At 45.0% G+C, this 20,330-nt stretch overlaps 6 protein-coding genes across 6 annotated transcripts; 2 read left to right on the top strand and 4 right to left on the bottom strand.

Moving 5' to 3' along the window:
* Positions 1–535: 535 nt before the first annotated feature.
* Positions 536–2,985, top strand: AOL_s00007g204 (uncharacterized protein; the record flags this gene model as incomplete). The annotated part of the gene is made up of 3 exons (XM_011120105.1): positions 536–1,233; positions 1,308–2,018; positions 2,076–2,985. 3 exons carry the CDS (start codon positions 536–538, stop codon positions 2,983–2,985), a joined length of 2,319 nt encoding a protein of 772 aa, XP_011118407.1.
* An 833-nt stretch (positions 2,986–3,818) lies between these two features.
* Positions 3,819–5,432, bottom strand: AOL_s00007g203 (uncharacterized protein; the record flags this gene model as incomplete). Its single annotated transcript, XM_011120104.1, has 3 exons — positions 3,819–4,122; positions 4,187–4,792; positions 4,855–5,432. 3 exons carry the CDS (start codon positions 5,430–5,432, stop codon positions 3,819–3,821), a joined length of 1,488 nt encoding a protein of 495 aa, XP_011118406.1.
* A 1,832-nt stretch (positions 5,433–7,264) lies between these two features.
* Positions 7,265–8,931, bottom strand: AOL_s00007g202 (uncharacterized protein; the record flags this gene model as incomplete). The annotated part of the gene is made up of 3 exons (XM_011120103.1): positions 7,265–7,546; positions 7,616–8,266; positions 8,329–8,931. 3 exons carry the CDS (start codon positions 8,929–8,931, stop codon positions 7,265–7,267), a joined length of 1,536 nt encoding a protein of 511 aa, XP_011118405.1.
* Positions 8,932–11,779: 2,848 nt separating this feature from the next.
* On the bottom strand, positions 11,780–13,526 carry AOL_s00007g201 (uncharacterized protein; the record flags this gene model as incomplete). Its single annotated transcript, XM_011120102.1, has 3 exons — positions 11,780–12,412; positions 12,485–13,440; positions 13,505–13,526. 3 exons carry the CDS (start codon positions 13,524–13,526, stop codon positions 11,780–11,782), a joined length of 1,611 nt encoding a protein of 536 aa, XP_011118404.1.
* A 1,252-nt stretch (positions 13,527–14,778) lies between these two features.
* AOL_s00007g200 (uncharacterized protein) lies at positions 14,779–16,172 on the bottom strand (the record flags this gene model as incomplete). Its single annotated transcript, XM_011120101.1, has 3 exons — positions 14,779–14,958; positions 15,049–15,511; positions 15,601–16,172. 3 exons carry the CDS (start codon positions 16,170–16,172, stop codon positions 14,779–14,781), a joined length of 1,215 nt encoding a protein of 404 aa, XP_011118403.1.
* Positions 16,173–17,897: 1,725 nt separating this feature from the next.
* Positions 17,898–20,065, top strand: AOL_s00007g199 (uncharacterized protein; the record flags this gene model as incomplete). Its single annotated transcript, XM_011120100.1, has 3 exons — positions 17,898–18,003; positions 18,162–19,504; positions 19,592–20,065. The coding sequence occupies 3 exons, from the start codon at positions 17,898–17,900 to the stop codon at positions 20,063–20,065; spliced, it is 1,923 nt and encodes a 640-aa protein (XP_011118402.1).
* Positions 20,066–20,330: the final 265 nt, after the last annotated feature.

The raw sequence follows: 20,330 nt of genomic DNA, 5'->3' as shown, positions 1-20,330 counted from the left end.
GGGAAGTGTTGAGTAGTTAATAATTGTGCCTCCTTGTGGTAAATCAAGCGTATACATGTATGCACTAGTTGTAATATTGCCTGTTGTGTATTAGCTAGCCTCAAATCGAAGCGCTCTTGAGGTTATGGATAACTATAGTCGTCACAGCTGGAGGCATGATTGGAAGATTATATTAGACTTAGATCGACTGGTGTGATTTATGTCGCACTTGTTGCGGGTGACTGACCGCCACTAGCTACCACCACAGACTCTTTTTTATATATACAAGCCAAAAACATCTTTCGGATCCACCATCAAGGTTCACCATGCATAGCTCTCTTTCTCTATAATTACCTCTTTACACCGTCTTAACGTTATAACGCTAATGCTTCCAAAGTCACAAGTATAAATATCTGGAAAGCTCCATATCCCACTCTCTTCAGAACCTACCACTCGAGCTCCTTTTATTCATATTTAGTCTATTCGTCACACCTTGTGTGACATTTTTCTAAGCTCGTGTACGCAGAGCCTTCACTATTCTTCCAGAATATTCGCCATGGTATCTGAGGCAGATGGTTCCACGGGTCTCCGTATGAAAGCCCATTTCTCCGACTTTGAATGGGATCAACTTCAAATGCAAGGTCTCATCCAACAACGTGCCAAAAGCCTCGCCGGTCAAAAACTTGAAATGCCGTCCGAAATGACCAAAGAAAACCTCATCTTCCTTCTCAAGGACCGTAAACCGGTCGACGAAGGATCATCGTTCTCTAATTCAAAATACAATTTAACGGAGTATCATATAGATCCGTATCCGCCTTCGAGCAAGCCGGTTAAGGAATTGGAGAAGATTACTTTCAGAGATCTCAGGATCGAAACTCGTCATCTTGGGAACAAGATTTTTGTCAAAACGGTTTCTCCTGCTAGAAGAATTGCGAGTGTTTCGGTCGTTGTTGAGGATGAGAACGGTGTTCCTGGACAATTGCAGATATTTAATCTGGGCAGGAAAATTGACTTACAAGAGTTCTTGCCGGTTGGGCAGATACTATGTGTTAAGGAGCCGTTGTTTAAGATTTCCACGACGGCTATACAGAGTTTGAGGGTTGATCATGCGGGGGACTTGATACTGGTGGATGATGACGATGATGAAACTCCTGAGGCTTGGAGGGTAGAAGATATTGAAATTGGTGCAGCGAATTGTAAAGAGATTGGGAATCAGGCTGTTAGGGATGGGAAGTTAGTGGAAGGTATTAGATGGTATGTCAATTTTTCTTCCCCTTACTAGTCTAAATATAAATTTAATATACTGATAAGATTCTTTTATGTTATAGGTACACAAAAGGTCTGGGTATCCTCGCATCTAACCCAGAGAACCTCGATGAATCTCTTAAGCTGGCTCTCCTGCTAAACAGAGCCCTCTCCCACCTCCAACGCGGGGAGTACGAACACTCACTTCGAGATTCAGAATCTGCCCTCCTCATTGATCACATCAATGAAAAGGCTTTGTACCGCAAAGCAAAATCTCTGTACCAGCTTCGCCGTTATGGTAAATGCGGGAACACGTTGACCAAGCTTATAGTCCATCATCCGAACAACCGAGAGGCAAAAAACGAGCTTGCGATAGTTCGCCAACGTTTGCTTGAGGAGACAAGAGGAGCATATGACTTCGCTAAGATGGTGGAGATGGCGAAAAGTGATTTTGTCGGACAAGAATATGACTTTGCGGACTATTCTATTCCCGTGTACCCTAAAACGTCTCAAATCAGTGGGAATGGGTTGTTCACTAGGAGAGATGTCAAAATGGGGGATTTACTCTATGTTGGAAAGGCATTCATGAATTGCAGGGGTAGTGATAACGGTGTTTCAGTGATGATTCGTCCGGTGGATTTGCATGTCGACCAAGGGGTCGGAGCCTTTTTGACGAGTGCGGTCCTAGAGAAGTTGAACAGGGTTCCTGGAGCGTACAAGGAAATTTTGAAACTACATAATGCCTTTGGTGAGGAGTGGACAGATGGCCGAGATGGCGACGGACCGATTGACTCGTGAGTATTTCTCTTTTAGAATTCCGTATTTATGATCACAGCTCACGTCGTTCAAAGGTTCCTGGTCAAAAATATCTGCAACAGCAATGCCTTTAGCTCATGTTCATACTACGACCAATTTCCAGAAATGCACCCAGAAGACGACGGCACGCCATCAAGAAGGAATCCGAAGAAAACTCAAGATGAGCCATGGGATCCCAACTCTGGCCTTTGGATTCTCCCTGCATACACCAACCACTCTTGCATTTCCAATGCTCATCGAACTTTCCTCGGAGACATGATGATTTTCCGCGCCGTTGTGGATATGCCAAAGGACACCGAAGTTCTGATCAGCTACACCGACCATAATCTCCCTTACGAAGAGCGACAGGGAATCTTACAAACGAGTTGGAAATTTACTTGTCAATGTAAACTCTGCGTTTACCAGTCCGCACCCGGTGTCAGCGAAGCACTCGAAAGCGTCATGATAAAAATGCACGAACTTATCACCCGCGTCGGCGATACAACCCCAAAATTCGAAGATGCAGAAAAATTGAAACTTTTTATCATACAACTCGAGAAATTATACATTTACGACGCACACGTTGTACCCCGTCCATACCTAGGAGAACACATCCTACGGCTCTATGGATTCCTCAACGAAATGGGACTAGCACAGGCAGCATATAATGCACTACACGCTGGACCACCAGCTTGGGGTGCTATTTACCACGCGATTTCGGAGAAAGGGGTCGAGTTTCAACATAAAGGATGGGCTGATGGGGATTTGGTGAGGGCTTATGTTAGACTTGCTACTGTTACGGGGCCTTTGGGAGGGAAGATATTTGAGGATTGGAAGGAAGCGGCGAGGGATTGTTATAGGGTTATTGTTGGGGAGGATGTAACTTTTGAAGAAACTTTTGGGGAGGCTATGATGAGGTATACGAAGGACGGTGGGGGGTATCGAGACCTGGCGGCTCTGAATTAGGATTCTGGATTGTGGGGAAGACGCTGGTTCGGAGGGTATTTCCGTGCCAGGGTTTTTGATGCTGATACATGCACGTATTTACCTGAACTTCGACTTCGTGCATGTTCAGATAATACAAGAGAGTCGTGAAAGGCTAGAGAAGATATTCAGGGACAGTAACATACCTGTTAGATAGTCTTAGCATCACAAACGAAAAATTCAGAATCTATGTGATTGTAAAGGTGTCTGTACGTGGTATCTCCGCCCCTTGAAAGTTTCACGAATTCTTCAAAATAGCTTATCACAAGATAAGATCATAAGCTCGTAAATTTATAAATCGTGAACGCTCACTATCATTAACGCTGCCGTTGGAGCACACGCACTAGTACTTGTTGTAAGTGTGAAGGGAAGATAGATCCCCAGAACATATATAGCAAGCTCCCGTTTCCACATACTAACGATCGATGATTATAATCTTTGTATAATATATATCCTAGCCTCTAGGCCTATCCGCGTATCATAGAGTAACAAAGTCCTGTCATGTAGTTTGTTTCGTGGTAATGAAGCACCTAGTAAGGATATATTATTTTTTTTGAGGAAAAGAAGTCTATAGGCTAAAGTACTACATTAAATATGGGCTAACACGCTCGAGCGCTCAGAGTACCACCAACCTTCTACCGCATGCTATTTTAATCAAATATCCACCACAGGCTGCTAGAAATCTACATTTCCACCTCTTTTAACTTAACTTTGTTTCCTTTGAGATTAGTTCCACCATCATCAGTTCATTACAAAATCTCCCCCCTGTTTTGAACTCCATATAAGCAATTTCGTGCGGGAGAACATATATTCAATTATAAGTTTTCTGTAGAGTCTTTAACCTCATACAGTCTCGCATATTCTCCAATCTTATCTGCCGCTTGCTTCCTACCTCCGGAAGCTTGGGTGATTGTTGCATATTTTGCACACTTCTCCTTGATACTAGTCGCCCGTGGACTATCCTCAAGAACGGTTAATATTCCTGCGGCTAGTTCTTCTGCATTCTCATCTGGCGCTGTCTTTCTTGAGGCCCAAACACCTACACCAAGCCATTCGGCACGAGCGGCCATATCGTAGTTGTCAAACCATTTGGGTAAGATGACATGGGGTACTCCCGCCCTGCAAATACTGTTAGCTCATCATCTTAAACATTCTAGGGTGGTTGGGTCCATTTATAACTTACCATAGAGCCTCATAGAACGAATTTGCACCTCCATGATGTACATTGCAGACAATGTCACCTGTGTTCAACAAGTCCATCGGCGAGTTCTCGAGCCACCTAACGATCTTGACTCTACTCTCTTCTTTTCCGAAGAACTTCTCTACCAACTCTGCATGGCTTTCAACTTCCTTCCACTTCCATAAAATCTGAACGTTCGGCAACTTGTCGATAACTGTGCGTATACCCTGTAATACCTCTGTTGCATGCTTTTCATAGAAATTACAATGTGTGCCAAGGTTGATTAAAACTGTAGGCGCCCGTTTGATCCAGACTAGAAGCGGATCGTCGGGTTTGATGCTCGACGGGAAGATAATAGGACCGCAGTTGGTTATTATTTCGTCGTTGAATTTGAAGGGATAATCGATTTCTGGAAGACAAGGTGTGATTTGGGGAGCTCCTTCTAGGTCGAGGATTGGATGGGGTCCTTTAAGGCCCATTGCCTTTCGTCGCTTATCAATAGCTTTTCGTTTCGACGAGTTTTTGATGGCGGCGAAGAAGGTGAAGAAGATATATATATTCGCCGGCTTGAGGTGTAGAGGAACTGGGTATGAATATCCTGTGCCGGAACTGATAGCAATGTTAGCCGTAAGTCCTCTCAAGCTTCATCTCATACCAAAACGTTGACTTACACTGGAACCTTCCACATAGTCTTAACCTTTGGCATCATTCCACCGACGCATTCCTTCAAGAAATTGGGCCACAGGACAACATAAGGTTGTTTTGTCAACCTTACTGCATCAAACCCTTGCCAAAATAGACTATCAACAACTGCAACAGCAGGTCGGACGTCCTTAATGATTTCGACCACACTCTGTACGCTGTCTGCATAGCCATCTGCTTCCTGGTGGTTCAAAAGCTCGTCGAACGTCGGTTTGAAGTGCTTTCGGAATGTCTTGAACCGTGGAGAGTGGGCTTGAGTTCGAGGGTCCGGATGGATGACTTGCATCGATACTCCCACGACAGTGTGGCGTTTAACGGTTTCCTTTGAGTTAGCGGATCCATTGGCAACTACTGAAGAGGTGGTATTCTCATGTGCGAAGTCGACGATGAAGTTCAATGACTTGTCGAGGTTTTTATCTTGGAAACTCGCGACATGAAGGTCGTACTTTCTTGTAAGAAGAAGTTCGTAAAGTGTCGCGAGGTGGACATTCGCCTGACCAAGCTCCGGATGGGTTAGGAACAATATCGATGGGCGATGGTTCGGCATGTTGGCGATGTTGGAAGAGATAATCAAATGCAATGTTGGCGTTCCTCGAATCCGAAGGTATAGCTACTACCGAGATACCGAGAGAAAGAGCTATCTAGGCATCTGCAACTTCAGCTGTCGGTCATAAAACAAATAAAAAGGCCAATTCAACAGCCAATGCGGAGGAAAACGACCTCCTTTTGAACCCGGGACGCCACCACAATGTATTCTGCACACGCAAGCTCCTTTCCCTTGCGAACTGCGATACGATCCCGGACCGGTGAGGAGAACGAGTCCATTTCGAGACCCGGCCATGTATCCTGTCGGTTCGCCCCCCCTTAAAGTCTTAACTAGGTTTTAGCTCTGGATCCAACCCCAGCTCATCGCGGTGAGAGGTTCGAGCTACGCATCGCCAGCTGCAGGTCAGGGTTGCTTGCCTTGGGCGTCCCGCAACACCCAAGCCCTGCCAAGGACTGGGGTCCTCGAGCAAGGGTCTGCGAGTCAAGCTGTCAATGCAATTTTACTAATTTTGGATATCCATTGACAGGAGATATCAATTCAATTTTGAATAGGGTTTATAGGTTCTTGGGGTTCTCCTGGGCAGAATCTGCAGACGGGAGCTGGAGGTTCGGTACGTACCGTTTTCGTATCCACTAATTTTTCTCACCCAGAGTCGAGTCTCAGTCCAAAACTGTTGAAGCTTATGCTTAGGGTTCGAGTCTTCAAAAACGAGAGAACTGTGGATCCAAGGAAGCAGCTCGTCCCGAGTACCGAGTTATTCAGGCGCTATGCCCAAAACCGTAACCCTCGATGCTCATCTGTTCTAGCTCGAGCTTGTTAGCTTCCAAGACCCATCGAAGAAGGGGGGCGGATGGCACGGCTCTCCGGAGCTATGACTTTTATGCAATCAAATGCACGTTCCGCGATGGCCGCATTTAATTCATCTGAGAAGTTTTTTCTTCGGATAAGGGAGATATGGAGGAAGAAGTCCCGGATGTGCTATCCAGATCGAAAAAAGATCGCGATATCACAATGTGACGTCCCATCAAAATGTCGCAGGTAAGGCGTTCTGAGGCTTGCAGGCCCTTTGAGAGGTATATAATCTAACCGCCAGGGCACGGCATGCAGGTCATCCAACATATCGGAACGGCTGTTGAAAGTGAAAGGTTTCTGCTTGATAAGCAGTGTGTATGGAATCCCATGCACTGCACTGGTATCGTGGGACCCAGGATCGCGATACCAACTTCAGCCAGGCGGTGGCCCTAGCTTAGCTTGAAAGGAACCCACCAACACGGTGCCATGGGTGTGTGTGTGCAAGAGTACCTGGTATCATGGACATGTGATACCAATGTTTGCTCTTTGGTGGATATTAAATCGTGCATACGAGATACCTCGCAGCCGGCATCTAGGAGCATTCATCAATGCCAATGTCGTGCCAATGCGCATATGCCTGGCCAACATATGTTGGAATTTGGAAGTTGAAGTCATACGGGCGAGTATACGTTACACAGACAAAGCACTTACCCAATTGCCAATTGTTACGCAGAGGAAGATCATGGCCCCTGTAGGCATGGTTCCGAGTTTCACAAACAATGTGCGTACGCAAGAATTACCACATATCATGATCACTCCATCGATCGATATTCCTTTATGCTCTACTATACACGTTACTATATACATTGGAAACCCTTCAGGGATCTTGGATCTTCATTGCCGAAAGATGTTTTAAATCTTCTTCGCTTTGCCAAAAGCACAAATAATCGCCATATAACTCCGACCATATAATATATACACGCAGGATTCGCAAACGTCATACATCTATATCAATACCTTTATTCTACTGGCCGTTTATTCTAATTCGGCAGAACTTCCAATACCGTACCCGCAGCGTTCAGGCTCGAGGTTTTGAGATCTTCACTGCTATCGCTCAAGGTCGTTGTGATAGCAACAGTCTCGTTCTCTTGCTGTCTCTTCTCTAACAACAGAGCACCAAGTGGACCGGCAGCCTCGTCAAACCCGACATCCTTGGAGTAGATCTGTTTGCCACGGAGCCAAGTCTCGCAGACAATTCCATCGAGAACCTTGTCTTCGTATGGTGTGATTTTATTCTTGAAGTGCATTTCGGAAGTTGTGACCTACGATATACCTATTAGCTGACAAAACTCTAGAATTTAATACCTGAATGTTCCGCGGGGAGAGCATACCTTAAAGCTGGTCTCTGGGTCGAAGATGCAGATGTCTGCGTCATAACCGACCGCGATCTTTCCTTTCCTACCCAGCAACCCAACCTGTCTCGCTGTCTCTTCTGATGTCCATTTGCTGATTTGAACCAAATCAACGCCTCGCTTCTTACCCTCGGTCCATAGGACGCTCAATCCCAGGCCAACAGTGCTAATACCGCCCCAGGCCTGGAAGAAATCACCTCCGCCAACAAGCTTTAGGTTTGGCGTGCACGGCGAGTGGTCACTAACCACGGTCGTGATCAAACCATCCTTAAGAGCATCCCATAGACCGTCTGAATTCGCCTTCTCTCGGATCGGAGGGCAGCACTTATGTCTCGTGTCACCGTCTTTGATATCTTCGGCTGCTAATGCGAGATAGTGGAAGCATGTTTCTGCAGTGATCTTAACACCCTTTTCCTGCGCTTCTTTGAGCATTGGCAAACACTGAACGGCGGAAAGATGGACAATGTGGAGAGGGAGGTTTGGAGCAACTGGTGCTGAGTTGACGATCTCTGCGAGAGCATAGGTTTCGAATGCGGGAGGGCGGGACGCTAGGAAAGTGGAGTAGGACTCTAATGGGCCAGCTGGTGCTAGTGGAGCATCACCGTGGAGAACTGCATCACCGACTGACAACTACATCATTGTTAGGGAATCGCCGTATTGAAGTTAATGGAAAGGTCGCACAATTGACTTACAGAAATTGGAGGCAGCTTTTCAGCATGGAACATGAGAAGAGTATCCTCATCTTTCAATGCTGTCATTGCCTTTGCGATATCCTCTGTCGATACTGCTGGGAATTCCTCCACTCCGGAGTCGATCAAAAAGCACTTGAATCCTCTAACACCCTCTCTTACTAGATCTTTAAGATCTCCATCGTTCCCCGGAATCACACCGCCATAGAATCCAACGTCAACCCAACATTGGCCCCTTGCCGCATTCACCTTCAAATTGAGGTTCTCGACAGTCGTTGTTGGTGGGATAGCATTGAGAGGCATATCTACCACTGTCGTCACACCACCAAACGCCGCAGCTCTAGTACCCGTTTCGAATCCCTCCCATTCCGTTCTCCAGCCGGGTTCATTGAGGTGGACGTGAGCATCCACCAAACCAGGCATCAGAACCTTTGGCGAATAATCCTTACATACTGTTCCCGCTGGGAATGAATTCTCTGGTAGCAGTTCGGTGTATACATTTATGATTTTACCGGTTGAAGGAGATATAATGATTGTAGCGGGTGTGAGTTTGCCATTGACAATAGCATTCGAGGATGCGAGCACTGTTGTCTGCGAAGACTCCATCTTGGCCGGGGAATGAGAGTTAGAAGAGCGCCAGATATGTGTTGTCGACGTTATGCTTGCGTTGTGTAACCCAGCAGCTCGATCTGGAAAGATTCGAGGCAGATTCGATCCGATCGATTGCCTTGCTTCGTCGTCAAGCTTTGCGTATAAATGGAAATTGTTATAGGTAAAAAGAAAGAAAGAAAATTATCGTGGGCTGATATACGCTGACAGATTATCGATTTATGAAGAAAAGAGCGGGAAAGAAATTATTCTCGTGAGGGCCTTTTTAACCTTCAGTCACTCAGTTAGACCGGCGGGGTCTTGAACTTTTTTTCCCCCTCCTGCTCTATTTAACTCTTTGAGCTCTTCGCGCGCTCTCTCGCTGATTCTCGGATGTATCCCACGTTTTTGGTTCGGAAGGTTTCAGAGATAAGACCACACCGTCTTATGCACGCTAGACGAGAGCGCCCCCCCAAAATGTGGTCGACGATGGTGGCTTGTTGGGGGCAAAGTCGGCCCTTTAGATAAGAATTGGGTATTGTACTCCCTGAACTAGGTTCCTTTGTGTGCTGTTGTCCAATCGACTGATCTTTGATCCTTGAATATAGGAAACCTGAAGAAGGCCTAGAGAATGTCTATCAAATCTTGGGTTCTTTGGGACGAAGCTGTGTTGGAATCCGAAGGATATCTGTCAAAGCTAGACTTTTCATCAAAAGAATTGCTAACAGGTATTATCGAAAATGCGGGGAAGGATATGCAATCCACGGCGATTGTATTTTTAAAAAGAAAATTGGGCCTTTTCTGGGGAAAACTTGGAAAGGGTGCTTTTGTGGGGTGCATGAAGGTTTTATACATGAGTTCTCGTTATCAGTTTCATTCCAATATGGTGGTGACAGCAACCTTCTGCGGCGTGGGATGGCTAATGCCGTTGATAGGTCATTGATGGATGATAAGCTTAAGAAACTTAATACTCGACGCAAAAGACGGAGCTATCTAGCTAATTGGAATGCTATTCAGTTACCTAAGTTGGTATGCTTGCGGTCTCGTCCCCACGTCTCGGTTTTTCTTGGGAATTGACACCCGTAAGATATGGTCGAGTCAGCTAGCTGGTGGCCTTAGAGCCCCCCTTGCCGTCAAAAACTTACGATGGCACTTGCCTGAATTCTACATTCTGAGTTCTTAAAAAGATAATCACAGTCGGTTGGAACCTTTCTGTCCCGAAAAGAACAGATGTGGTTTCATGCTTACTCGATCAATAATACTATAGTTGATAGTCTTTTTCTCTTATCTTTCGTTATGCAGGGTTATCGAACTGACCGAAAACGTTGGAAGTTTTAATCCTTGTCCGCCTGTTGAGCTTCAAGCTCACAGGCTACTGCAGAATTTCGAACCGAATGCGATACCCTCGATTTAGACTAAACATAGAAACGAACTTGATAGTGGATCTAAAAGGTATGTGATTGTCACCACTTCTTTGGATTTGCACCTCTTCTCTTGGGTCTTTTTTTGTCCGGTTTGCGGCGAAGACCGACATATCGGTTTCTCCTGAAATGGGTTTCTGTTACTCGATCGAAACTACCACAGTGCCTGGATGTGTTGGCTAACAAGGTCAACGTGGAAACCGGCCTGACCATGTTAGTTTTTTTTTTTTTTCTCACTCGTCTAGAATATTCGTACCTGGGATTGTAAAATATTCTAGCTTGAATTGGTAGGATATCCAGGTTCCAGGGTGTTACGTTAAGGAGAGAAAGCCTTTTTCCTCTTTTTTTTGGCGCCGTTGGAGTTTACGTTTTTAGAAGCTAAGACGGCTAGAGATGGTATTACTCGATTATTACTCGATTGTAATCCATTTTCAGGTATCGTAAGAATTTTCTCTCTCTCTTCGATCGAATTCGTTAGCTTGGTGAAGAAACTTTTAGGCAGGGAAGATTTAAGTTTTTTTTAATCCTTTTGACTTGAGCATTATTCGATAGAAATTGGTTTCGAACTATTATACCTAAAAGGTTAAGCATGCTTCGATATTGATAACTTTCCTTTAGAATAATCGGAGCTAGTGTCCATAGGCTCCCTTGATCAATGATGATCTCCTCTATCATGATATCAAGTTTTCTTAGATAATAGCAAATGGAACACTATTGACTATTCTAGAAAATAAAGCTTGTGTCATTAACGTAAGTACTTAGTATCAATATTCACTATGCAAACGACCGCTCAGTCGAGCCAAGAGCTGCCGGTACATGCATCGACCTACATACATGCATATGCATGTACATACAAAACTTACGTATTGAAAATTCCCATCTGCCAGCATATGGATTTTAGTATCTTGTGATTCGATCCTGCTGGTGCTCCTCCAACTAGAGAAATAATATCCGCGGAGATGCTATGACCCTTGATGTAAGACCTTACAGGGTCTTTAGGTGTTAAGCTTTCGAGACCCTGTGCTAGTGAATTAGTGTTTCGACGCACATCTAGGCTTGTGAAAGAATATTAATTCGGACGCCGTGGTTGAATGGTATATATAGTAGAAAATGTAATATACGCCAATGATGACCTTTACATAATTTGCTGGGATATGTAATAATGGTAAAAACCGCACATTAGTAGGTATTTAGATGGTATTTCAACTAGATAATCTTGGATACATAATCATCTATGAGAGGTATCTTGGTATTTTCGAGTATAATAACTAAATCATGGATCCGGGGCGGACCAAAACCTTCCCGGTCCTCCTCCAAAAGAACATGCGCCTGATACGATCGTCCGATGACGCTGCCATACCAATGACTGAACTGCGATCGTAGAACTCCATGAACGACTTCAAAACGTGACGCGGTATCTTGAAACCTCGAGCAAGCTCAAACGCCTACAAGCCCATTAGAGCCCCGACCAGATCGAGGGGATTCGCTTTCGCAATCCTCGAATCCTCGATTACGAACTCCTTCGGAAACCACTCTTCCAACTTCTCGTCCTTCCACCCTTTAACAGCCTCCTCATCCTTCGCCGCTCTAATCCTTGCTTCGTTATTCCTTACATTTCCATTAACCTCTTCTCCTAACACCATCCTAGCCAATGCCGTCGCAGAACCCCAGCAATTAACCATCCCTTCACCACTAAACCCCACAGCGCACCATTCACCCGTCTCCACGCCCTTTTCGGTCTTTCCTTTCTTCGGTTGGTTCCTAGTCGATACCTTCGTTGGAACTCTTCCGACCCATGGTAGTCCGTCCGCACTCATTCCAAGAATGCCAGTCCACATGTTTTTAACCTTGACGCCGTTCCAAGATCTAGTTCCATTACTGTCTTCGCCTGATCCGAAGACGTAAGGTAGCAGGCCTGATAGATGTGCTGCGGCGAGGTAGTTTAACTTTGTGTCGTCTGCAAGACCGCAGACGTCCAGACCCATGTTTTCAGTACTGGCCCAGGCGCCGCCGAACATCATTTCTCCGGCGATTTGGGTTGCAGTGCCATCTGGGTGGGTTGTGGAAGTGCTTGCGCGCTGTTGGATTATGTCAGAACTAGTTTTGATGGCTTTTTTGATGCATACATGTATGATGGAGGTTATACAAACCTGAGTAAGGTAATCGAATCCCTTTTGGTGAATGAATGACCAAGAGTATTGCTCTCCCATGCCCGGTAAGCCCTCTGGCGCCTCTTGCGCCGACATTTGACCTTGGAAAGCGAATACTTTACCGCTTAGACCTGGTAGGAGATGAGATGCCCAGCCGTTTGTAGTGTGGATTACAGTTTTGGATGTTATTTTGCCACGTGGAGTTGAAATGGTGTATGTTGATGTAGAAGAGTCGAATGAAATATCTTCTACTGGCGTATAAGATTCAATCTTGAGGTTTGGATGAGACGATACCAGACGAGCGAGTACGGAGGTACAAAATCGATATGGCCAAAGAGCACCAGCAGGACCATAGATTGCACCTGTAGCGGTGGGTATATTAAGTTTCTTCCTCGTAGTTTCTTGATCCCAAAAGCCCCATTCTCTGCCCATCTCCGGATTCTCCCTCTTCCACTCCTGGAATTTCGAAACACCTTCGTTCATTACTTCATGATCGAAGAATACATCTGTACCCATGACCTCCCTCACCTCGCTTTCTCTCAAACAGTCTTCACCTTCTTCCTTAGCAACGGCTTTAAGTTCTTCTAGATGTCGTAATCGGAAACGTAGAATCCGTGCGGCAGTTTCGTTGCCATAAATACTTTTTAACCGTGGATATTCTTCGTACGGACCTTCCTTTATGTGTCCTCCATTTCTACCCGTGGCGCCTGTACACGGACCCCGGGCTTCGAGGAGGACGACATTAAGGTCTGGGTTTAGACGATACAATTCTCGAAGGAAGCCCGTGGAAGTTATGCCTGAGCCTATGACTATTATATCTGCCGATTCTGAGAGTTTTTGAGACTGGATATTGGAGAGAAGAGGAGATTCTGGGAGGAGCCAGAAGGATTTTGTGGGATTTGGGAGGGGTAGACCGGGGGACTTGTGAAGACGGGTTACGGCGTTGTCGAGAACTGCTTTGTGAGGGGGATGTTAGTTCTTTTTGACCATCATTCGAGCACTTTAAAAAACAAATGCGACCATTGTGATTATATTGAACCATGGATCGATCGCTCACGGCGAATTCCAGGGATTCTTCTTTCTTTCTCTTTGTGAATATCGCATATGCATGTTGCAGGGATGGTTAAAGGGAACACATATCTGTTCTAACAGTACACTTATTGCGATGCGTAAGCGTCGAAGCTTGGATAACAGGATACCCATCCTTGTGCGCTGTACTTAATTACGCAATTCGATAACTTTTGGACCTGATACTCTGCAGCTAGCTCTGGAGTAAACCGCTAGAGATTACAGATCAATTATATGATCTATTCAAATTCGATTCGATTCGTAGTATAGTGTCGCGTTTGGTTCCGAATGCAATAGAAAGGGTGTGGGAACACAACAGTACTGGTATTTTGTTTTTCTCTTTCGATTAATTCTTGGGCGCAAGTTTAAAGGATAATAAGCTTTGGCTCGGAACTAAATCTAATTCGATTCGATTCGACTGGGAAGAATCTGGATCTGTCACCGACGGTCGAGTATTTCTTAAGCTTGTCCGTATAAGCCCATAAAACTGGATATGATGATCATAGGATCACGGCGGTTCGTAGCGGGGTTTTGAATGCAATACGGAAGTCCATGGGTTTCTGTTGCGCCCAATTGGCTACGACTCGACTCCATTTGGCTTAAGGCCCAGCTCTGGAATGTTAACTTTAGGAGCTCCCAGGGTTTTAACTAGCTGGTATGTATGTTGACCCTTTTCTCGTCAGTTTGGGTTTAGTTCTGGGGAACATGACATTCCTGAGCCTGATAAGCCGGATAGTTTTTTTCGTCGTTCGATACATACATTGCATTGATTTCGTCTCGAGCTTGATCTCTCCGCGCGGGGGCAAATGCGAGGCGGCGACAAACCGAACAAACCGAACGGAACCCTGTGATTTCGTATCGCGTGTCAATTGGCAATTCGATATTCAATTCAACCTTCAATTCACATAGATCTTACCACGTTTCCAAAGCTCGAATGAAGGGCCAAAATATATTTTATCTATTTTTTAAATAGTATACAAAGTAAAATAATACACGAATACAAGAAAGACGCTAAAAAAATAAAGAAAAGAAAGAAAGAAAAAATCATTTCCCGTTTCCCAATCCCAGGTTTCGTATGTATACAAAGAAAGAAAGACAATGCGGCCGGCCAATTGATGCCGGTAGTTATCTTAGGTTATGATAAGGATAGCTCCACCCTCCATTGTCCAAATCCGAAATAATAATTTTTATTTCAGTTACTAAGAAACAACTAATTTCGAGACGATTTAGTCGTTATAGTTGCTGATAAGTGATCCATCTTTATTTGTCGGTTGGCGACCAAGTAAAGCATCGAGCTCTTCATCTTGAGAAATGCTGTTAGGATCCAAATACGGCTTCTCCGCAGTTGCGGCAACACGAACACCGTGTCGACGGTGAGGTGCGAATCCATAAGAGGGTGTATGGTTCTAAAGGATGATTTTGTCAGTGTCAGTTAATTATCAATTTAACCTCTCAAGGTCTTAGATAAGATATCATTTGAAGTCAGCGGTACTTACGGTAACTCGGTTATCCCAAAGAGCCACGCTACCTTTCTCCCACGTAAACCTCGCCTGAATCTCGGGACTCGAGGTAATCAATTCCGTCAAATATCTGTAGATATACTCATACTCGAGCTTTGGGACGCCAACGAATCCCTTGACGAAACCTGGGTTGAAAAAGACACCTTTCCATCCGGTTACCGGATTGGTTCGGACGAGAGGATGTTCGGTAACAACTGGCTCACGACGAACGGGACGACCATCGTTACGAGAACCTTGGGCTTGTTCTTCAGCTGAGTGGAGGGCGGTTAGGCCTTCGAGATACTTTTGCATAGATGGGGAAAGGAGGTCGTAGAGAGCATAGTTGGATGACCAGACGGTGTCGCCACCGCCACCGCGAGGGGGGCCGGCAAGAACGGCGAGAGATGTGTAAGATGGTGGTTGGATCTCATATGTCACATCCGAATGCCACAGGTAGGAACTAATGGATTATATTAGCCGATACTCCGGATTTTGAGGATTTTAACCTTTGAAGTAACCTTCAATAAGGTCAGGGGGGAATTAACATACGAAGTAAACAGAGCTGTTTGGTTCTTGCTGTTCTTAGTGGTATGGATGACATGTACTTCCTCGAGTCCGTTCTTAGGCAACATGGTGGTGGCATGCTTGTGGAGTTTTCCCCAGTATCTCCCAAGTGCCAATTGGGTTTCGATATCGAAACCCTCCTGGTCTCGGAAGAATACGACACCTCTGTACGCTAACAACCTAGCAAGATCATTCTTCTGGTCATCTGTAAGGTCCTTCAATTGAACGCCATGGATCTCAGTTCCGATCTTTTGGGTGTAGTCAAAGACATCCGTTGCACCTTCGAGCAGACGGCTGTATGTAGGATCCCCGAGGAGTCCCTTATCTTCGTAAGGGATTCCAGGTTGAATTGGGTCCCATTTGATGTCTGGGAAGGCTGGGGTGAATTGGTCCCATTCGTAAGGCTCATCTGGAGCAGCGTTCAAATAGTTTGTGATTCCAGGAACGAAAGTCTTTTTGGCTTTCTCTTCGATACTGGCGTTCTTCAATTTCTCCGTGACTGAAGGAACAGTGGCAGCGACAGCTGTTTCCTCTGATTTGAAGGCGGATGGAGCCATTGTGATAATATATATATCTAATTCGATGCCTTTACAATTGACTTAAGTAGACTTACGATATAATAAATAATATATCAAGACGAACAAGAGAGAAAAAAGGAGACTAATTGTATGTACTATTTGAAAAATCTGGGGAAGCACTGGCCTAAGGAGCAGGAAAAGAATGAGATTCAAGTAAAAGGGAAAGGAAAGAAGTGTGAACAGCTGGCGGGGCAGTCACATCGGTATATATCCTATTCTCAGACCCGCTTCGATACCTTCCGACCTCGCAGCGCTCCGTCCTCTGCTTCTCTTTTGCAACAGTCACCGTCGTATTACGTGCGACAGGAATTCCTGGGGTTAGCTTAGCATCGATATCCTTGCCGCTATCGAGCTTATGCTTGAGCTTATCCGGAGAGTTCCCCATAATCTGCCCTGCAGCCGGCCAGCCAATTGCGAACGTTAATGTCAAGGTAATTTAAGTTAAGTTGAGACAATGTAAGTTAATTCATTGACGTAATCAACTTGATTCCCCTTTTAGCCAAGTCAGACTTGTGCCAGCCGATTCTCGTCTAACGATAACTGAACGGTTACTGATCTGATAAGTATTTGATAATATCGACAAATCCTACTTAATCGATATAAAAAAATTTTCATCCCATTGAGAAAAAAAAAAGTCGAAGAAAAAAGTAATAAAAAGAATGAAAATTCCCTCGTTTCTCGGAATGGAATTACGATCGTGGTATGATGCGAGAGACATGGTTGGTAGATATAGTTTGGTTGTGATGTTGGTGGACACTAGCATACTCGCACGTTAGCATCCTGCGATATGGCGTGCGATCTCGCAATGGGCCTTGTCCGTTGATTGTCGTCAATTGCCCGGCTTAACCGGTTGGCAATGGCCCTTTTGATTTCTAAGGAGGTGGAGAAGAGGTTGCCCATGGGCCTTATGGTGACATTCTCTACGCGATGTTGTGCGAGAGATTGTATATCAATCGAATATGTCAGGATCCATGAGAATTCGAATTAATTTTCATGTGCATTGCATTATATTGCATTATCAGTGCAGTGCAAGTGCAAGTGCAGCGGTGTGTCCTGCAGCCGTGAATGGTCGTTTAGCAAGGGATATTAGGTAAGAACCTTGGCCTGGTACTTACTTTTCGGAACGGCCACTGATAGGCTATTCTATAGTTCGTGTTCTGGTATAGGTTAACGTTCGTTAGCGTTAGCTTCCGGCCGGGTTAAATGCAAATGTGTATTAATATAATACCGGTACAAGCGATGCCATTATAAACATTCAAAATGGCGCCGTTTCCTCTCTTTTCGATTTGCGACTTATCCAACGGTCCGACTTGAGTCCGATGCCCATCTCTCATCATTGGAGACAGGAGATATCGATGGTTATTCTAGATTGTCCATGTCCATGTCCGTGTTCATGTGGCCTAGTTTTTGGCCATGTGTTGTTGTGTGTTGTCATGTGTTGCCATGTGTTGCATCAACCTCGAACATCTCACCCTTGTCACTGTTTGACAGCGAATCCCCAATACGGAAATAATATGTGACAAACAATCATGAATCCCAACACATTGCGTTGTGTGGGTATCTGCGCCAACACAAGAAGGAGACTAGTATCTGCGCTGGTTATAAGTGCAATACCGTACAGCGCAGTTGCAGGCACCATTACTAAGTACCTAGGTACATTATACTATCGATATCCCAACAGCTTCAAACCAATACCCAGCCGATATGGCCTCATACACTCCATTCTGTACGATATGCGGAGGCAAAATCACCCGAGAAGCGTCCGATGACACCAATGTTACACAAAAATGGCTATCAGATATCAGTTTAAGTAAGTATGCATACGAACGGTATGGTCTATGCTGATACAGCAGCTGGTCCAAATCGACCCTCCTTCGAACACTATGATCAAGACTTTCAATATTTGAAAATATTGTTTAAAAATTCTCGCCTGATCTATTTGAGTCTATGACTAAGTTGTAATATTAGTATACATAAACCCTGACCACGAAATGGTGCAGCCGAATCAATTTCGACTCCTTTTGGGAGATCACGCTCGTATCCCAGAGAACGAAGGAGAATTCCCTGAACTCCTTGATGAATCGACCGGGACTTATAGGGGATTGATGTCTGCCCTTTTCAATTATCAAGCATCTCATGCGGACTCCTACTGCTACCCCGTCCATAGAGCTTGTTTGGGCATTTTTGGAGAAGTCATCCACAGCTGCGGGATTGATGCGTATCCAGGAGACTTAATTGGGTATCTATTTATGCTATTCAGCGAGCTTCCATTTGACTGGTATCAAGTCTACTGGCCGAGCGAATACGGCGGTATCTCGGAATATCAGAAGTCGGTAAGACGGGCTAAATGTCAGATCCTGCCGCGACTTCAATTTGTCGAAACCTCTCCCCTGGATTTGGAGGGTATGCGCAAACGAGTGGATGAGGAGCGTGAAAATCTGAAGAAAAATGGTACAGAAGGCATTGAAAACATCCCTAGTACGATGCCAGACTTTATTCCTCTGCCGGCCGAAGTGGTTCAACAGATTTTGGGCTTTCTGGAGTGGTCTGATATACGGAACCTACAAAGGATATCCTCCAAGCGAACCATCGATTTCCCAGATATGTTCTGGCGAGAATTGTGCGAGTTCCAAGATGAATTCGGCTTCTTGGGCTATCGGCAAGACGATAAATCAGTAACTTCCTGGTACGAGCAATGCGTCCTCGCTGACCGTCTTATTAAACGCGATCTACCCGAGATTAAAAACCGCATGCGTATTTGGCGCCTTTGCATCGATATCTTTAGCATCTGTACACATTGCGCTCTCGAAGAAGCGGTTGGAATCGAAAGGGCGCCCAATTTCTTCGAATCCCTCCAACCCGCGGATCCAAGGACCTTGTTACACGTACAAGCGGCAGAGAGACGACAATTGTTAACTCCAACACTCTTTGATGGAATGTGCACTAGGTTCTCGGGTAGTATAGATAACATAGTAGCGACCGGGATGTATGTTTCGTTCAAAGGCACAGGTGGCCTACGATTCGTGAGCGGATTCGAGTTCATACCTTCCGAGAAAGCGGTTGGGCTTTTGAGTAAATTTGATAATCCCTTCGTTTCTTTCAAGTCGAGAACACCCAACGAGTTCTTGATAATGCATGTTGCTGCGAATAGGTATGGGATAGTTGATATATCGGTTGTTAGTTCACGCTCGCCTATCCCTGAGCCGAAATGGCTTTGTGGTTGCAATTTAACGGACTGTGCGATTACTCGGTGGACTATTCGATTTGGAGGGCCCACGACGATTTTTTCGAAGGTCATTGTGGACCTAAATGTTCGTATACCCCAATAACACCAGGACCTATTTCCCACAAAAATGATTTTTCGAATAGCTAATAAAATATATTTTGAATCCCGGCAGGTATTAACCATGACAAATCTACAAATACTTCGACCAAGTTTCATGTCGTCCACAACCATGACACCAGAGGAGACTTTCATCCAAGCAAACCTCTGGAAACCAAACATTCCCGTCTTGAACGCCGATTCTTCTCTAAACCACCAGTTATTCTACTGCACCGAGCAGAAAGTGACAGGTATGGAAGCTCTTCGTGATGATGATCTTTATGGGCAGTCGAAGTTTCATCCATTGGAATGTATCCATAGCAATGAAACGATGACAAGGTTATCGTTTTGGAGCGCGGGACTTTATAGTGATATAAACGCCATAGAAGTCTACACGAAAGAGCGAGGATCTACCCCCTATGTAGTTGGAAAACCTGTGGGTGCGGCTACGGATATATTCATAGATGGTGAAGGAGGGGAGTATATTTCGGGGGTGAAGATTACCGTGAACGAATGCAACGGACTTATTGATTCACTCTCGGTAAGTTGAAATTATATTACACCAGACAAATCCTTACTAGCTTTTACTAAAGCCAGCGATAGATCGTCACATCATACAACCGTAAATTCGAAATATCATTCGTTTTAATACAACCAGGATTCACAAAGAAAGTAATGACTGGTTTGACCGACTTATGTCCCAACAATACCGACAAAGTGACTGGTTTCTACTGTCGATTCTCTCAGGTATATATACACATCCCTTCACAAACTACCCGTTCCACTATTGAATCTAAGAATCGGGGCCACAAAAA

The sequence above is a fragment of the Orbilia oligospora genome (assembly GCF_000225545.1).
Source record: "Orbilia oligospora ATCC 24927 unplaced genomic scaffold scaffold00007, whole genome shotgun sequence".
Classification (NCBI taxonomy): Eukaryota; Fungi; Ascomycota; class Orbiliomycetes; order Orbiliales; family Orbiliaceae; genus Orbilia; species Orbilia oligospora.
This window is presented reverse-complemented; position numbering and strand designations above follow the sequence as displayed.